A 20,686-nucleotide genomic window follows, 5' to 3' on the forward strand; every position below is an offset into this window, starting at 1 on the left:
TATTCTAAAAGTAAAAGTTTCAATATTAGAATTATAAATATACAATTTACACTGTTTTAACAACATTTTGTCACAAAACATTTTTTAAAATTCTTTAAAATACTATAATATTCATAATGCAATGTGTATATATATATTCATATGTTATCTGTTTGATTATTTCATACATTGACAATTTGTCAATCCATCAAGATTGTAATCATTTGAGGTCATGCAACACTCTTTACTCTTCTCATATACTGTCCTCAAAGTCTAACAATGTTTAGCACATAGTAGGTGTGTGTATCCAGTTAGACTCTATGACCTCCTTGAGGGCAGGGACCTAACTTACTTATTTTAGTATCATCAGAGAGCTTGACATACAGGAGGGGGTAAATAAATGTATATTGATTAGACCATAAATTTATTTTTCTATTTTAGTTTCCAATAATATATAAATAACTTGTTGTTATACTTTGGCACTCTGTAGACACACCTGGAAGGACTATTAAAACAGATTTGCACCACACACTTAAGGATTCTAATTTGAGTGTGTCCTGGAAGTAGGGGGAGAAGAGTGGGCAAGAATTTCTATTTCTAAGAAGTTTCACGGTGATGCTCATACTGTTTTTGTAGGGCCAATGCTTTGAAAACTACTGATATCAGCTCTTATTCAGAGACTGTTTTCTTTTGTTGCATTTCCATACATTCATTGCTTATGGCAAATTTCTGAACATCGTAAATATTCAACATAAAACATATATCTGTCAAATTTCCTGTATTACTCTTCTCTAAGAGCAGTCTTCTACTCTATATTCCTAATATCAAGAACCATAACATATACTTGTATATGGTATCTTTTTCAACAGATACGTTTAAACTTTTCAGGGAAGTAAAGGTAGAAAAGGATATGAAGAAGAGGAAAATATATTTTTTAAATGTTGGAAAATACTTAAACAGTTCACATTTGAGAATTATGAACTGCTACTAGAAACAAGGAAAGTCATCAGACTATGAATTGCCTTGATGAACTTACTCTACAAAGCAAATTACATGAATGAATTTGACCTTTAGGAATAATACATTGTGATTCCTCTAAAATGAGAATATAATTGATTCTGGTAAGAGTTTATTTTCCCTCTTCACCAGTCCTATTTCCCCTGTGCACATAATTCAGAAAACAGCTAAATGACACCACAAAAAACACTGACTAGAAAATAAAGATAAAGCTAATAGAAACATATGTACACACATATAATACATATATACATATATAGAAATGTATATATAAAACATATGCATATATATAAATAATAAGATTTTATTAATAATTTTATGTCAACACACATTAACTCTTATAAGCCACACTTTTAAATACAAGATGAAGAACAACTATGAAGCAAGTTCACAGTTTTTTTTTTCTCAAAATAAGGGACTGTTTTTGTCCTGTCATGTTTATTTAAGATATTTTATTTAAATCTATCTTATGTAGAATGTCAGAACCTTCTTCTCTACTCTTCTTAGAGAGTAGTCTATGAATTTTTAAATGGCTAATTATAATGAGAAATCTGGTTCCCCAATGTTGTTCATACCTAGTACTAGTTATTTGTAAAGGAGTCAAGTTTTAAGAAATTACTAAACTACTTCATGCCACGGTGGTTTCACTACACAACATTTTTGACATATTCACTCAATCCTGTCCTTAGATCCAGACAAGAGAGGCTACTACTCCGATCAATATTTAGAGGACGCACTCTTGCCTTCTCTGGCCATGCCTCTCGCCACTCAGCAAGGCAGCCACAGGGCCAAGGGAACCCTTCTAAACTATACTCTGGGTTATTAGCACAAGCAATTTCCTCCCTTATTCCCTGAGCTCACTTCCAGAGCCTGCGTAGGCCACCTCCCTCGGTCCATCCTCCTGAATAAGGAGGTGCCTGATTTCTCCATCTCATATGACCTGTTATTAGAGTCTAATTAACCCTTAGGAAGGCACAAGAGCTCTATTTGTTCCAGAGGTGGAATTCAGCACTACAACACAGCAATGCCTTTCAGATAACATATCATTGAGAAGGGAGGAGCAAATTGACACAGAAGAATGGGAACCTAGAGTTATGTTTCTTACTATTTAAATGTTGTACATTTTCAAAAGTCACTTTTATCTCTTTAAACCTTTGAATCAGTGAGTCACAACAGAATTCAAATGTAACCAAATGCACTCATCTCAGTCACAGGCAGCCTCCTTGGGAGTGAATGATCAAGGAGGGAATTCAAGATGTTTCATTTTGCGAAAATAGATAGCTTTTCTGAGAGTTCACATTGTTAATATTTCCCAAAATAAATCAAGTTGTATGTGCAATTAATTTTGGCCATCTGACATCAAAATACTTATGGAGTATAATAAAAGACCATACACCTTAATGTCTATGCATTTCCTTTTGCATTAATTTTATACGGAAAAATATATACTCACTGAGGTTGTGGTTGTCCTTTTTTTGTCTCTCTTTTGCTAAAGCTCTAGTGTCAGTTTCTGATCAAAAGAAAAATAATAAAAACAAAGCTTAGTTCTACCTTAAAACCCCTCCAGGCAACGAAATTCAGAACTCCTAGGTGAAAATAAAATATTATTTGCTCTAAATGGTACAATAATATTTTTGATGCAAATATTCAGAAATTTGGAACACAGTACTCTTCAGTAAAAGGCAATAGCAAAGCTTTCAGGCTCTGGGATAATAAAAACTGAATTTCTTTTCTGGCCCTCCATTTAATAGCCATGTGATCTATTGCCACACTTCTCTGGGTTTCAGGTTCTTCATCTGTAAAATGACTATAATACGATACCTACCTTAAAATCATTGTGATAACCAAAAGAAATATAGTACACAGAAAATATAGTATTCAATTATTATTTTCAGGATTTTGAGATTCAGAAAGAAATTAATCCAATCTAAATATTTTATTAGTAATTATTGTTTCTACATCCCAAGAGTTGGAACTCACTACATTTCTCAAATATCCATATGAAGCAATTCCACACTTTTTTCCAGTAAATGGCACTTCCCTGTATGTATGGTGTGGTTGTATTTATATGACCATCAACCTCCAGGATGGCCTACAATGATTCTTAATTTGTAGTGTTCACACCTTGTAGTTCCCTCCCACATTAAATAAATAAGGCTGACCTGTGAAGCCACTAGCTTGTTGTGGAAATGACTAGTATGGAATCCAAGGCTAGATAATAGGAGAAATTTTTAACTTTCACATTGGCATCTCTTTGATCTCTAGTTGTCATGTCATGAGGACACTCAAGCAACCCTATGAAGAAGTCCAAGTAGTCAGGAACAAAGGCCACTTGCCAACAGGCAGCGCTATCCTACAAGACCTTGAGTGAAACACCTCGGGAGTGCATCCTCCAGCCTCAGTCAAGTCTCAGGTGTCTGTACTTCTGGCTGCCATCTTGACTACAGCCTCATAAGAGGCTCTGGTCTGAACGAATTCACTAGGCCACTCCTGGATTCTTGATGCTCAGAGACTGAATGAGATTATAAATGTTTATTACTTTGAGATTATAAATATTTATTACTTCAAATTGCCAAATTTCAGGGGTAAATTGTTGTTATGCAACAAAAATAATACAATATTATTAGAGTTATAATTTAAAGTTAATAAAATAATACATTTTATTTAAGTGTATGTATTAAGAACTACAGTCATTATAGTCTGAATAATTTGGATGCATATACATTTTTGAATTATTGGTTGAGCTTTAAGAGTGGTCATGTATTTATTTAAAATTTTACCATTAACTATGTAAAATTCTTAAAGACTGGTGTTTGAGCTCCAGACCAAAAGTTTATTGTAGAAATCTCAAGTGAATTTATTTATTTTTATGGAGGAACTAACACTGGACCTGTAAGTCAGGAAACCCTTACATTGATCCAGTTCTGCCTGTAATCAGCTGTTACACCTTTGGAAAAGTAGCTCCTTTGACCCTGGGTTGATTTCCTTATTTATTTTGGAAGCACTTGACTATGCTCCTATAATTTGAGTTGTAACAATTTTGAAATAAACTATTGAAAACTCAGGGTTTGTTTTCAATTAAGAAAATTAAATGTGAGTCTATCATGAAATCCATAAAACAAGCTAAAAAGAAAAAAAATCCAATATTTGTTTTTTGTCAAATTCTGCATACAAAGAATAGACTAATTTCTCTAATTTATTATATCACTTTGTAACCATGTTAATAAATGGCATCTATTTAATATAAAAATGAACCTATGTTAAATGAAGCTGTCTTTTATATATGTATGTATATAAGCGTGTGTGTATATATGTATATATGTATACAAAACATATGTATTTGCTCAATTTCCAAAATAATGAATCAATTCAGTCAAACTATAAGTTATATTAACTTACTGCTTGATTATCATGGAAAGAAATCATGAATTTACTGTCTCTTCTTTTTCGTAATTGTTTTGTTATACTTTTAAAATTCTAGTTAGCAAATATATGTCACTCATAACTTATGTCATTAATAAAAATAAAAAAGGTAAAAGTATAAAAACAATACTACCTGTAATTTCTCTTTTCATTGGTAGACTACTTGGACAAGAAGCACTTGTAAGCCCCATGTTAATTGGTGAAATTCCTTGTTCACCACTATACACATCCAAAATACTTCCAGATAACTTGAGAGGAAAAAGGAAGAAAAGATTAATAAAACGTTCTGTGCAAATTGATATATTTAGTTATATATATTACATTTTCCTCTTTAAATGTGGCATTTTGTTAATAATAATTTGTAATTTAAGGCATTTTGCTTTTAAACAAGACAAGAGTATGCATTAACTTCTTAAAAATGCAGCGTAAAATGCTTACGGATAAGATGCACTGAAAAAAAGTTATATGTGTTTAGACAAAATGAGAAATCAGTTCATGTATGAAGGAACATTCTTATTAATATTTACAAAGTTATGGAAGTTTGATCCAGCATATGACCTGGTTATAAATTGATACAATTAAAAATATTATTTTGGACAAAAATCAATATGCATCTTTGCAAAGCTGGAAAGTTCGTCACATCCCACAAATTAGGTATAATGGTTGGACATTTTGGGAGTCTTCTGAATGCCATCAGTGCTACCAGCAACTCACAGTCAAGAGGTGTTTTACACTGTTAATTAAATGAGAAACTCTTCCCTTCCTGGAAGGCATACGTTTTCTCATTGTACACTTAATGTTCTAGATTATTATAAATATCCAGCTGAACCAAAAGTAGTCTAAAACTACTTTTGCCTCTAGTGAATATAGGGTACATCCAATTATAGCAACACTACAATTCTTGAACTGCTTCTTGGGAACAATGTTTCAGAAAACCTAAGCTGTTGTATACACAATTCAAAATTGTACCAATTCATTATTCAAGGTGCGCTTATTGATTTGATTTCCCAAGAAAATCAAATTTAAGTAATATTCATATTTCAGGTTAATACTCGTTATTCCAGAACAAGCTGCATTCACTATGCAGGATTTGAAATTTTAAGATTTTTCCATTGTGAGTATCTTTATTCCACTTCTGTGCAATAAATAAAGAGCTGAATAAGAAGCAATTTTTTTTTCTTTCCTCAAGGACTAGGAATAAAACATATAATGAAACAATGCTTTAACAAGTCTTCATGAAGAACCTAACTTCACAACCCACTTTTTGAAAAACTCCAATTCAATCTGAGAGAATTGATAAAATCAGACTGGAAATAAATATGAAGAAAGGACATATTATGACCAAAATTAGTTTCTGAGATAATAGTCCATTATAGTATATATAATAAATTTTGTATATACCTGAGGGGAAAAATTTGAAAATGCAGTTAATATCACATCAGTTTATATGCATGTCAATAAAGACATGTTAGACTTATATGTCTCTCAGATGTATTTTTTCATATTTTTTCATTATTAACTCTATTAGGACTCTTCACATTTATTTTATATAAACTTAATTGTAAGAGAATTTTTGCTTTATGGGTCTTGGAAGGGAGCTATAAAAGCCAGCTATTTAAGTCATCGCTATTTCTCCTCAATTTTCTCATCTGTAAAATAGGGACAAAGTTGAGCAAGTTAGGCAGACAATGTGTTAGTATCAAATAAATACAATCATTCTTTGGAAGAAATTCAAAAAGCAGTTTTTCTAAGATGTGACTCACTTAGTCATACTTTTTAAAGTGCAAATTTTCCAAGGTCATTTTTGAAAGTCCTGTTGGTTACGAGCTGAGGCATCACCAGTCTGAATTGTACATTTCCGCTGTGCCTTTGAGAAGCATAATGGACACATTGAACAAAAAGGGAGTGAGGGGACAGAACTAGGAAAAGGGCACTTTCCCTCTGAAGAGCTTGAATTCAGCTGGATTTCAATGAAGAAGTGGCAAGTTGCAGAAATGTTAAGGAAGGAGCCATATTACAGATATACTGCAACAATAAAGCAAGAGTTTCCTAACTATAGCATTTCCTTGCCTCCATATTACCTGGTCAGACAGCACCCAGTGTCTTATTCCTTAGAAATGGGGTTGAAATTCTGATAATGAATCTAATCCTGCTTAACTGTAGCTACATTGCATATTCTTCTGATCTTGGTTATTGTCTAATTTATGCCCTAAAGCACAATAATTAATATCCTATTTAATTTTATGCTGTAGGTACTTCTCTATTTCATGTAAATGGCTAATCATTTTTTGAATATCATTAAACAATTGAGCTCAGTTTCAAAGTGTGTAATACACTTCATGTAACCTAAAGTGCATTTTCTCCATTAAAAGATGTAAGAGTCCAGTGTTAGTGAAAATGTACAGATTGCATTCACCTGTGAAAAAGCTCACGAAGAAAACTTATATCAACCTTTTTGAAAGGTATAAGTTACTTATGTAATAAGGTCCAAGTTTTAACTATATTTTATAGATCTGTAGGCAAATGAATACCTATTTTATGAAGAAATATTTATTATGATATTTTTAAAAGGTTGCTTTCTCAGTAAAGCAAAATCTACGATGTGACAGTAGGCAAACATATTAACAAAAAATTCACAAACTTTAAAGACATAAAACAAATAATTTATTATAAAATCCAGTCAACAAAGTGAGAGAGAAGGCCTGATAGAGCAGAGTCTACTTCTCTATAAGGCAATACTTCTCTCTGATAGAAAAAAGTGAACTCCTGATCTGAGAAACTGCTTTGAGGTGAGGAGTGATTGACAGTAGTTTCTTAGTATCAGAGGCTCTTCCCCTTAGATTTTATTCACATCTCCACTACTGAGGTCATAGGGACTGAAATAGACAGAGTCTAACCTTTCCACATATATACTGCTATCTACAATAACTAATATTTCCTGAAGAAAATGAGATAGCAGGTCAAAATATCAAAAGATTTGAGGATAATGACTATTTCAAAAGTAAGGCAACAAGCAACATTATAAATAACATCAAAGGTATTTGTAATATAAAATAATCAACAAAAAACATAATGACCAAAGCGACCAAGGAGAAATAAGAGATATGAGAAACAGAACGCTTAGAAAAAAATCCTATAGAATGGAAAAACAACATAATGGAAATGATAAAAAAGAAATAAAAGAATTGATAAAATATAAAACCAAATTTTAAAAATAATCTCCCACGAGGATAAGGGAAAGGCCTAAGAAATAGAACATATGAAAGAACACCTAAACAATACAGGGAATACAGTTATTAGAACTAAATTACAGACAATAGGAGTTTCAAAAAGAAAGAAAAATAATATTGGAAGAAAGACAGTAGTTTTTAAAGTGACGGAGACACATTTTTAAGAATTAATAATAAATGGACCACAGAGTTTTTTTTCAGCTTAAGTTATCATTATTTTATTTTCATTTAAAAATCAAAGTGTTTGTAGAATGCCTAATAAGAATGACAGAAAAAACCTACATTCAGATATATTATACTAAAATGAAACAATATACAATAATAAAGAGAAAAATCTAAAAGCCTAGAAAGAAAGATTATGTACAAAGAACAAAAGTCCAATTAATATTTTTCAATAGCAAAATTGAATGGAAAAATAAAACAAATCTGTATTTTAAAACACTGAAAGAAAATAAAATGAAGTTTTACAGTTTTAAATGCAGCTCAAATGTCATTCACACATGAGGCCGTGATAAAAAATATTCTTAGGCATACAATGCTTAAGAAAGTTTATCCCACAAAGACTAACACTGGAAAAAGCTTGGGTCAGGTGCTTCAATAAGTAGAGATATTTAAAGAATATGCTCAAAAATATAAAATAAAATTGATCGAATATCTTGGTAAAGTTATTGTGGAATAAATAATGGGGGTGGATCCAAGATCAAAGATTAAGTGAAACACATAACCATGTAACTCAATTTAGATAATATCAGCATAGTTGGGTTGCTGTAGCAGGGAACCCAAAGGATGCGAAAGTGGTAAGAATGTATTAAGGAGAAACTTTAAAATGGGGCACAAAAATGAATTAAGACAAGAAGAGCAAGTGAAAACATATCAATAATAATAATGATCTAAATAGGTCAAACTCCCTAGGTAAAGAGTTGACAGATAACGTAAGAAAACGGGAACTAGACACAAGTATCTTACAAGAGACATATCCACACAGTAAAAGGACATATAAAGATTAAAAGTTAAAGAATGGATAAAGATACATCCAGCAAATGATATTCATGGGGAAACTGATGTAGCTAAATTAATATCAGAAAAAAGGGCTTTCAGGTTTAAAAAATTATTAGGGATAATGAGTCACTATTCTTAAAAGGTATAACAATTACAAGCATGTGTGCTCCTAATAAAGTAACCTCCAAATACGTGAAATAAATGTTTAGAACTACAAGGGGAAATGAATGAATATATCAAAATAGTAGAAGACTTTAACACATATCTCCCCTTTTTTGAAAAGTCAAGCAGACAAAAATAATCAGTAATGCTATAGAAGATTTGAATAATAAATGTTAAAGCTCAGCCCAATAGACAAGTATATAGTTTTACATGAAGAAATAGTGAATACAGTTTTCTTAAGTATATATGGAACATATACAAAAACTGATTAGGGTGCTCAGTTAAAAGAAACCCTCAACACATTTCATAGAGTATCTGATTGCCAAAATATTTGGAAATTTTAGAAAATTGTTAAAAACTTCAAAGTTTAAGATGAAATCATACTGGAATTTTAAAATACAACAAAGATAAAACACATGTAAAAAATGTCTGGAATATGGCAAAACAATGCTTTAAAGAAAATTCATAGCCTTAAATAATAAATGATAAAAATAGATTCATTTTTGAATTATATAAATTAACCATCACTCTTTAAAAAAATAGGGGAAAATAACCAAACAAACCCAAAGAAACTAGAACAGATAATTTAATAAAATAAGGCCATAAATCAGTGAAGAACAAAACAATACAATGATAGATTCACAAAGCAAAAGTTGTTTTTGTTTGAAAAAAAATTAACAAGATTGACATGCTTCTGGCAAAACTGATTAAATGAATAACATTTCAAATGAAAGGAGAAAGTAACTACAGCACATGTTAGATTTAAAAGGTAGTAAGTTTCTCCCCTAAAATTAGGAGCAAGTTAAGGTTGCCTATTTTCACTACTTCTATTCAACACAGTATTGTAAGTTTAGGTGAGAATAACTACGCAAGAAAAAATCACAAAAATTATCCATATTGGAAAGGAATAAACCAAATGATCTCTGTTAACTGTTGACATGATCTCACATTAAGAAAACCCTCCCTAAGATTCTACACTTCCACACACACATGCACAAACGCACATACACATTCAAACTGTGTGCTGATTTTATGTACTGCAGCTTAGCTGAATTCATTTATTAGCTCAAAACTCTGTTGCATTTCTGCACAGGAACCATTAACAAACTGAAAAAGAAATTAGGAAAACTATTCCATTTAAATAGCATCAAAAGGAATTAAATATTTAGGAATAAACTTAACCCAAGAAGCAAAAGGCTTATACACTGAAAACTAAAAAATGCTGCTGAATAAAATGAAAGAAATCATAAATAAGTGGAAAGGCATTTTGTGTTCATGGATGAAAAGAAATAATATTGTTAACATTGCAATACTATCTAAAGCAGTCTACAACTCAATACAATTTTTATCAAATTCCAACTGAATTTTTTTAAAGAAATAGAAAAATGCATTTTAAATTCACATGAACTCTCAAGGGACCCTGCATAATCAAAACAATCTTGTGAAAGAAGGAAGGTGGAGCACTCACACTTCCAGATTTCAAAACTTATTACAAGGCTGCAGTAATCTAAGTCTGTTCTACTGTGAGTCTGGCAATAAGACACATAGACCTAGGGAGTATAACAGCAAGTCCAGAAATAAACTCTTTATGTTATGGTCAAATGATTTTTGACAAAGGCGCCAAGACTACTCAGTGGGGAAAGGAATTCTTTTCAACAAGTGGTGTTGGGAAAACTGGCTATCGTCATGCAAAAGAATAAAGTTAGATGTTTATCTAACATCATATACAAAAATTAACTCAAAATGGATCGAATACATAAACATAAGAAAAAAATCTATAAAACCACCCACACAACGGGAGAAGCCACTAGCAGATCATGTATTTCTCAAGAGATTAAGATCCAGAGTATATATATAAAAATAAATCTTCAACTCAACAACAAAAGCAAACGACCCCATTTTATTTATTTATTTTATTCTACTTTAAGTTCTAGGGTACATGTGCACAAAGTGCAGGTTTGTTACATCAGTAAACATGTACCATCTTGGTTTGCTGCACCCATAAACTCGTCATTTACATTAGGTATTTCTCCTAATGCTATCCCACCCACAGTCCCTCACACCCCAACCAGCCCTGATGTGTGATACACCCCACCCTGTGTCCATGTGATCTCATTGTTCAACTCCCACTTCTGAGTGAGAACATGCAGTGTTTGGTTTTCTGTCCTTGTGATAGTTTGTTTAAAATGATGACAACCCCATTTTAAAAATAGGCAAAAGACTTGAATAGACATTTCTCCAATAAAGATGTATACAAATGGCCGATAAGCATGTGAAAAGATGCCCAACATCACTAGTCATTAGGAAAATGTAAATCAAAGCTACCGTGTAATACTTCAGTCTCATTAGGATGGCTAATATCAAAAGAAAAACTGAGCAATGCTGGTGGGAATGTGAAATGGTGCAGCCATTGTGGAAAGCAGTATGGAGGTTCCTCAAAAGTTAAGTATAGTATTAACATATGATCCAGTAATTTCTCTTCTAAGTGTATATCCAAAAGAATTGAAAGCAGGGACTTAAACAGATAATTGTACACCAGTGTTCATATGAGCATGATTTGCAAGAGTCAAATGTCCATCAACAGATGCATAGATAAATAAAATGTAGTGTATACACATAATGGAATAGTACTCAAGCTTAAAAAGCAATGAAATTAATGAAATTCTGATGAATGCTACAACATGGGTGAAACTTGAAAAAATTATGCTAAGTGAAATAAGCCAAGCACAATAGGATATATATTATATTATTTTACTTATATGAGGTACCTAGAATAGTGAAATTCATAGAGACAGAAAGTGGACCAAAAGCTATGAGGGGCTGGAAATACGTAGATAAGGGGAGCTACTGCTTAATGAGTACAGTTTTTGTTTGGGATAATGATAAAGTTTAGGAAATGGATAGTTGTGATGGTTGCACATTATGAATGTACTTAATGCCTTTGAATTGTACACTTAAAAATGGTTAGAATGGTAAATTTTATGTTATATATATTTTACGCCAGTATAAAAACATAATGAGATATACTACCAACAGGGAGCAAGATAAGGATGCCTATTTTCACTGCTTCTATTCAACATAGTATTGTAAGTTTTAGCCAGAATAATTAGGCAAAAAAAAGTAACAAAAGCTACCCACACTGGAAATAAATAAGTGAAATGATCTATATTCACAGTTGACAAAATTTGCCATTGATTGTAAATGCTTAGACAAAATGCAAAATTTTCTAGAAAAATACTATTTAGTAAACGTAATTACTGACTGAAGAAGTAATTAATAGTGGTAATCGTATTATGATTACTGAAGAATCAAAACAAACTTTAAACACACTTCATAAAGAAAATACCTGAACTAGTTTTATGGGGAAAAGTATCATATTTTCAAGACATATATCAAGGCATTTTGTAAAAATGCTTCCAAGATGTAATATTTCTTATCTACAAAATTTCTACCACAGTAATAGTTTCCTAAAGAGAATTTTTCTTACCTCTTCAGGCTTAGATATTCTGATTCTCTTCATCGAATTTGTTACTCTTAATCTCCTACTCTAGTACTGTGTAAAGATGCTGATTTAATTACATGTAGAATGATTTTATACAAAATTGTGAAACACTGTTTACCATATCTCCTTATCCTCTAAATGGAATGCTTAAGGATCAAAGTTTCCATTACGCATTTGCTTACTGTTAGGATAAAGAATTGTGTGTGTTTGTCTCACATTTTATCAAAATGGCACTTTTAAATTAAATTAAATTAAATTAAATTAAATTAAATTTTACTTTATTTTATTTTGTTTTATTTTATTTTATTTAGTTGAAGTTACTAATGTCTCCAAATTGCAATTTTAAGTCCGGGAGAAAAGACAGTGAAATTTTTATTCAAATTTAGTTCATTGGCAACATGTTTTTGAGACAATACATGTTTTCATAACCCTAGAAAAATATAGCTTTGGGTTTGTTTAAAATCAGTGCTGCCCTATAAGAAACTAAAATCTGGGTCCAAAATTATTGTAGAAACATCTAAATAAAATTAACCTCTGAAAATGTTTATACATCCATCTATTCTCATCAGGACAAATACAGGACAACATAAATAATCTGACCTGAATTCCACATATGCTTTTTCTACTGTTTTGGCCTCTTCCCTCTCCATATTTTATATCTGATCTATCACTCAAATATGACTTTTTTTAAGAGTCATTTCTCAGTTTGAAAATTCTTCCCTATTCTCATATTTCAAGATCCTCACAGCCCTAAGCCTAAATTATGTTCCCCGCCACTAGTATTTCTTCATCTCTCTCAATTAACTACCACTAACCCTCCCAGACTAACTCATAGTTTAAAAATACAACTTCCTTCTGCTTTCTCCCAGTCAAAAAATCTGAAATCTAAAATCTTTCTGCCTTAACTCATGTATTAAGCCCAAAGTCTTGTGTTTACTTTTCAAAATCTCACTGCACGGCCCCACTCTCTCCATTTGACATTATTTCCCACCACTCTCAAGATGAAAGATTTCTTACCACCACATGTCAACATACTGTGCCCATGGCTCTCAACAATAGACTTCAAACCCTAGCAAGAGGGAGGGTGTGAGGGGGGAGAAGGTTACTGCAAAGAATCTGTAAATTTATATATGGGGAATTTTTTGAAGAAGATAATAAAATACAAGCAGGATCCTAACATATGTTCTCTGTCATCGACAGCTGAGCATTTATTATATATCAAGTATTAAACCAAGCATGTTTCATAATAATAATTTAAATAACAATATCTCAAGTCATCTTTATAACAACTCAAGTAAGTATAATTGTCATTTTAAACGTAAAATAATTAAAGCTCTAATAAATGAAATAATATTTTTATGATCATATAGCTTTATAAAGAAGTAGAGAGCTTGGATTCAAACCCAGGAATGTCTAACACAATGTCTGGATTCTTTATTATCTACCCTATAGGTAGAAGGGCCCTTGCCTTTAAAATTTTTATTCTTAAGTGTTTTGAGTACTAAAAAATGTTACAAGGCATTGGATTTAATTTTTCTCAGTTTTATTCTTTCCCACTGCTGTTTTCTGCACTACTAATGTCCCCATTCCTTCAATAAGCATCCACATCTAAGGCTCAAGTTTGGGTAAGCCCTCTACAGCGCTCTTCCTCAGGCCAGCTTGGTTTATTTTTCCTTTCACCCTAATAATATGGAGCTAACAAACTTGCAATACATTTTCTAATTGAATTTAAACTAATTGCTTTATCATTCTCCAATTTTATTCACTCAGCAAGAGAAAAGGCATTATAGTGTATATTTACCATGTTCTTGAAAATGGATTATATATGTAAAGCTAAGAATCTTCAGCATATATATGTGTATATACATATACATATATATAATATCCTAGATAATTTCATTATAAATACAAAAATGTAAAAAGTCTTATAGTCACATATTATATTTCCAGATAATTTCTCAGTAGAGATAACAAAAGGAAAAAAATACCTTACATGTATGTGCATGTGCACTATCATATATTTAATGTGAGTGTCAAGGGAAACTGAAGGAGTATTTCAGTTGTTTGGATCCTATATTGTGGTTTTTGTGAAAACATTGATTGTGACCCTAAAATGGTAAAAGATTAGATGGAATAACTGTGGACATAATAGGAAAATAAACTTCTTGTATAAAGAGGATCACCGTAGGGGCGTCTAGAGTACACGATGCATGCAAAAAAAATGGCATTTGAAAGATTATTGTCTTTCCTTTTGGGTGTTTATTCATTTAGATGCAGTAAACAAGGTCTTTATAGTTTCAGGACACACACCATTAATATTCCTCTAAATTTGTTTTCTTTGCTACTAAAGCAGAGGTATACAGTTTAAATGACATGCACTGAATAGAGAAATCCCGCTGTGTTATTGTTGTTATTATTTTTGTCCTATTATGACATATGTAAATATAATGTGTTGAGCTGGAATAGGAGATCTCTTGTCCTTGGTGAGCTGGTTTACACATATAGTGGCAGATTATCTGGAAATATAATATGTGACTATATACAATAATAGAAAAGATAAAGTAAAACAAAGAATGATAATTTATAAATAATTTTGCATCATACATATTATATACAAATGATCTATTTAGTAATAAATAAATAAATACAATTAATGTAATGTAAACACTGCAACAATTAGTTTGAAACCCTCATCTTTTGATTAAAAAGTAATAATAAACATGAGTTTTAATATTTTTTACTAAATATACTGCTATAATTTTTTACTATAGTCCAGAGCACTGAAAATAATCTTGTAAGTAAACACGCTTGTCAATACAGCAGAATATATTTTATGCATTTCAAAGCTCAATGTTTACATACCTTATTTTATTGACTATAAGTGTATAAAGTTTAAATTCAGTATTTAAGGTGGTTTCATCTCCAAACACTGAAAGAATTCCAAAATATACTTGCTCACCAGTTTTAACTTTGAAGTGTCTATAACCTTCACAATAGCAATGGTTTTCTCTGTCTCCTTCATCATTTTCTTTTCCTTAAACTTGCAAGCAATAACCAAGAGAACTCTGCAAAAACTTCTACACTAAAGTGAACTTTGGTTCTTCTTTGGACTTTAAGACTAACCTGGTCTAGACTGTGATTGACAAAAGCTTGCTCACTGATGTTATACAGTCCTTTCAAGTTCCAACCAAGCACAGGGGGTTGTTAATATTTACTCATTCCTCGTCTCTGGAATGATCTTGAACTGTAACAGTTTACTTAGATTGCCAAATGCCACCAGCATTTACAGACACTTGATTGAAAAAATACCTATATATGTTAAAAGAAATGAGTTACTATGCACATCCACGTCTCCGAAAGAAAGGGCTGAAACTAAGACCAATGGATGTAAATAATACACAGATCTAAACTCAGAAGCTAAGCAATCATTCAGCTGGAGTGTGCCAGATGATCAGATCTGTCTCAGACCCCTTCAAATCATATGATTCTAAAGTTCTATGAAATGGCTGCTTCCCTGAGACTGCTGGCACAGCAGAATGGGTAGGATAGTTGCATTGGTTTCATGCAGGGCTGGATTCAAGGCCCTACTTTGCCATTCATTAACTATGTGAACTTGGGCAAGTTACTTAACTTCTCTAAGCTTCTTTCCTCATTTGTAAAATTTTAATAGGCAATAATAGTCTCTGTCTCATAGGTTTGTTGTGAAATTAAATATAGTTTTTCACTAAAAGCATTTTGCATAATTCTTGTCACCTAGTAAGTAACCAATGCATGGTAGTTATTATTATTGTTGTCTTTATTCTTGTTGCTACTGCTTTTAGTCCATTAAAAGTATTCCTGAATAGGATGTATAATGAAAACAATTATTTCAATACTATGCGTGAATTTTAGTCATTTATTTAACATGCATTTGCTGAGCACCTGTTATGTGTTAGTCATTATGCTGAGTACTAACAACAACAAAACAGGCTACAGTTTTAGGCTCCAGAGACACAGCAGTAAATGAGACAGACAAAATCCCTGTCTTCAAGGGGTTTGCATTCTACAGGGGGAAGCACAGAATAAATAGGTAAATGCAATAATAAATAAGATCATTTGTGTTTCACTGCTCATAAGTCTGAGGGTAAATAAGATAAGACATTGACTTGAGGAGTCATGGGGTAGGGTCTTCTAGTTAGGGTATTGTGAAAGGCCCCTTTGACAAGCTGACATTGACTAAATATCTGAATCATAAAGAGGTAACCATGCAAAGATTTGAGATGAAATCATTCCAAACTAAGAAAAGGAAGTACAATGGTTGTAAGATGATAATATTCCTGTAATGTTTAAGGAGGAGAAAGGATGCCATTGAATCCAGACCCTGAAGTCAAAGGGAAGTGCTGACTATAATAAAGTGTCTGGATTATATTCTGAGTATTTCAGAAAATTAATAAAATATTAAGCAAGGAGAAACAGGATCTGGTTATTTCTTTAGGAAGATTATTCTGGCTGCTTTGTAAAGAACAGCTGTAAGGCAACAAAAAGTAGCAGGGAAGCTAGGTCAGAGCTTGTGACTATAGTGAGAGATGATGGAACATGTTTTACAGGAGGACATGATAGGAAGCAGTGAGATTCTGGAAATCTTGGATGTGGATTACAAAGACATACTGATAGATGTGGGTATGGGAGTAAGAGACAGAAAAGCAAAGAATGACCATTTTTGTTTGTTGTTTCACACCAACTAAAAGCAGATTTTGGAGGGAGGACTTCTTTTCGGCCATGTTATGTTGAAGATATCTGTTAGAACCACAAAAGATACCAAGTAAGCAGTAGAATATATAAGTTTGGCATATAGGGGAGTGATCTAGGCTAGAGATGTGTTGATATTACCTATAGGACATGTATTGATATACGAGAAAAGAGGACCAAAGACTGAGCCCTAGGACACTCCAGAATTTAGACATCTACATCTATTAGAGAAAAAAGAACCAATAAAATGAGTGAACAAATCAGAGAATTCACAGAATCCTAGATAGCTCTTCAAGAAGAAAGAAGTGGTCAACCATGTCAAATGCCACTGAGAAGCCAAGTCAGATGACAATGGAGAATTTGCTACTGGATTAGTTTGCTATTGATTGCTATTGATTGGCTTGCTATTGGATTGCTATTGATTGGTTTTCAGAGCCCTTTTAGAATTGTGAGGACAAAAGCCCTATTGGAGAGGAGAGAATGAGAGGGAAGGAAGTCAAGGCAGGGAGAAAATGGGGGCAGTGAGGTTTTTTTGTGTGTGTAAAGGAGTCATGAAATAGCCTGGTAGCCAGAGAGGAAGTGTGTTTGAAGGATGCTGTTTGGTTTGGTTTGCTTTTAGTGAGTGTTATTAAAGACTGGTAAGCGCTGATGTTTATAATCCAGTAGATCAGCATATATTTATGGTCTAGAAGGCGCTATTTAAAGAAGAAAAGTCCTTTGGAAGGGATTCCAGACATAAATGATAGATATGGCTTTAGATAATGAACTAGGACACTTATTCACACGGGAGCTCGTTATTTAAAAGAGCGTGGAAACTTCTCCCCTCTCTCTTGCTCCCTGTCTCACCATATGATGCTCTGGATCCCCTTCCTTTCTGCCATGACTAAAAGCTTCCTGAGGCCCTCACCAGAAGCAGATACCAGGATAATGCTTCGTGTATATGGTCTGCAGAGCCATGAGCCAAATAATCCCCTTTTCTTCATAGAGTATCCAGCCTCAGGTATTCCTTTATAGAAATGGAAAAGGGACTAACACAGATAACCCATGTCATATAGTAGGTGAACATAATAATAATAATTGATAAATATTTTCATTTTTGAAGCTTATTATAATAAACATCTGTTGATTTAGCCTGACTAGAATCCATTCACATTTGCTTGGGTAACAACTGCTGCTTTCTTGGTTCTCATTCTCAGTCTGGGCAATTAGTTGTGGAGGGCTGCTCAAGCCACAGCTCTAGGGTAGGCCCAAGACCCAGAGACATTGGCTTAGAAATAGATACGTGACAGAAGCTGCTCTGTTATCCCAGGGTTTTAACTGGAACTAAGAAGAAAAACATTTCCTCTTAGGTATCCCATCCTTACTGAATGTTTCCATTAGGATGCATTTGTTTTTGAGAACCAGAAAATCCTGACATAATTGGCTTATAAAATAAAGAAAAGAAAACCTTACATATCCATAGGCAAAATAATTCTCCAGGGGCACATAGCAGCATTTCTTTCCATATCTGTCCATTTTCTCTTTCCCTTTGTTTCTTTTGTTTTTTCCACTTTATCTATCTTTTGGGGAAAAAAAAGGCTACAGAAGCCCCATACATCATGGAGAAGCAAAAATCCTTCTCTTTCTTGAAATTATAGACTAAAGAAAACTTCCAAGCAGATCTCAGTATCCTGCTCAACTTGCCAGAATTGCAGCACAGGCCCATTCTTAAAACAAAGTCTGGCAAGGGAAATGGGGCCACCAGAATTGGTTTAAATTAATCAGAAACTTCCTCTTTCTTGTGAAGGAATGGATGTCTGAAAAAAAAAAAAAACTAGGTTAGCAAGAAAAAAGTGTATGCATGGCTGGGAATAGGCTATGACAGTGTCTGTTCAATGGCTGAGAATAAAGCCAGCACAGAAGAAAACAGAGACAAATTTACAAAGGGATGCCCACATACAATATTACTTAGGGATTTTTAGATGGCATGAACCAATAAATTCCTTTCATGCTTAAGCCCCTTATGAGTCAGGTTAACCACCTGCAACCAAAAGTTCACTGGCTAATATACTTACTCAAAGCTTTTTTCTGAATCTAACAAGTCTTTGCTTTTATCTACATAAACTATAAAAATCCTTCAGAGTTTCCTACCCCTATTCTACCAGCTATTCTTGTACATTCTCTTTTTTCTCACTTCTTGCCTTATGTTGTTCTCTTAACTTGCTACTTTTCTGCCTTCATGTCTATCTCTTAAAATCTTAACTATACAGTACTTCATAACTATATTTCAAACATCACCTCTTTCTAAAGGACTTCCAAAAATTCTCACTTTCGCATGGTTTCTCCTTCATTTGAGCTGCAGAGCAAGTCTCTAACTAGCATTCAAAATGAACACATGTAGTCTATAAGATATCAATTAAAACAGCTTTCAGAGACCACTATTTTTAATTATTCCTATAATACAGAAATAGATACCAAAGCAAAGGCAGGTTACGTGATTTGCATAATATCTGGACTAGAACCATGTTTAACACAAGTTCCACATTCTTTCCCGCCCTAACTCTCAGGCACAACTCATTGTGCTACGCCATTATATTGTCATCTCTTGACATGTAAATTGTGCCTCACTCAACCTGCAGTCTCATATTGTGTGAATATTATGCTTTACATATAATAAGTATTAGGTAAATATTTGGTTAATTGAACTGCTTGGTTTTATATGTGGATCTAAATTATCAATAATCTTTGGTTGATTAACCTCAGATATTTCCTTATGTAAATACACTTAGGCCAGTAGTATCCATCTATTTAAAAGTACATTTTGTGTGTCAAAAGTATATTCCAAATGAAATTCATCACCAAGTTTTTACTGAGTAAACCATTCTACAAAGATTCTATGAAACAAGTAGATAATTTCACAGAGAATGTTTCAGTATACAATTTCAACGAAGTAAGTACCATGTACAAAGAAGAGAAGATTGCAGGAAATTAATATCATTTCCTCAAACTGAGAAGTTGAACATTGGTTAAGAAAATAGTATCCTCATGCTGTGAAATTAGAAAGGGAGATATTAGCATTAATATCAAATGTATCTGGAGAATTAGTTTTCACGTCACTACGCTACTTGAAATCTGAAGAGAAAAAAGGTAGAGTCATCATTCTACATTTAAAAAAATGAAAACTGCAAAAAGAATCCTGCAACAAAAACCAGGTTTTAAACCTCAGCTGATATTTAGCAAGGAAAGTTAGTATTGGTGACTTGACTAGCACTACGTGTAGGTCCTGCATACTAGAGAAAAGGAGAAAGAGACACTTCTCTCATCAGATAGTCTACTTAAGAATTGATACAGAAAAAAAGGGATGCTTCTACCAGCATTTTTTTCTAGGCCCTAAATTGAAAACATCCATCATCATATAGTCTAGCCTATTGACTTATTGATGAATAGTCCACAACTCAATATAGTCAGAATTCAGTTTTTTAAAATTAAATGTTTAAAGTAACAATTCGATTGCAATCTTTGAGATCCTTTTTTCTCGTGTTCTCTAAAAGATTGTAAACCATAAACAAACCAACAAAACCAACAATAATCCTTCACAATGTGTTGAAAGAGCTTATATACCCTTTACAGATAACATTTTTATGATTCATAAATGAACAATCAGAAG

General features: G+C 32.7%; 1 protein-coding gene across 6 annotated transcripts in view; it reads right to left on the reverse strand.

Annotated features, from left to right (window-relative positions):
• TFEC (transcription factor EC) overlaps window positions 1–20,686 on the reverse strand; it is a 199,884-nt gene that overhangs the window by 8,126 nt on the left and 171,072 nt on the right. For 5 of the 6 annotated variants that reach the window (XM_028846202.2, XM_028846203.2, XM_015134775.3 and 2 more), the window contains 2 exons: window positions 4,553–4,667; window positions 2,450–2,506 (listed from right to left, as the gene is read on the reverse strand). In XM_028846202.2, the coding sequence (XP_028702035.1) occupies window positions 2,450–2,506; window positions 4,553–4,667 (172 nt within the window). Of the gene's footprint in view, window positions 1–2,449; window positions 2,507–4,552; window positions 4,668–15,271; window positions 15,449–20,686 lie in introns of those variants that run through there. The other variant, XM_015134776.3, reaches the window with a different exon arrangement.

This window comes from Macaca mulatta, chromosome 3 (assembly GCF_049350105.2).
Source record: "Macaca mulatta isolate MMU2019108-1 chromosome 3, T2T-MMU8v2.0, whole genome shotgun sequence".
NCBI classification, from domain to species: domain Eukaryota; kingdom Metazoa; phylum Chordata; class Mammalia; order Primates; family Cercopithecidae; genus Macaca; species Macaca mulatta.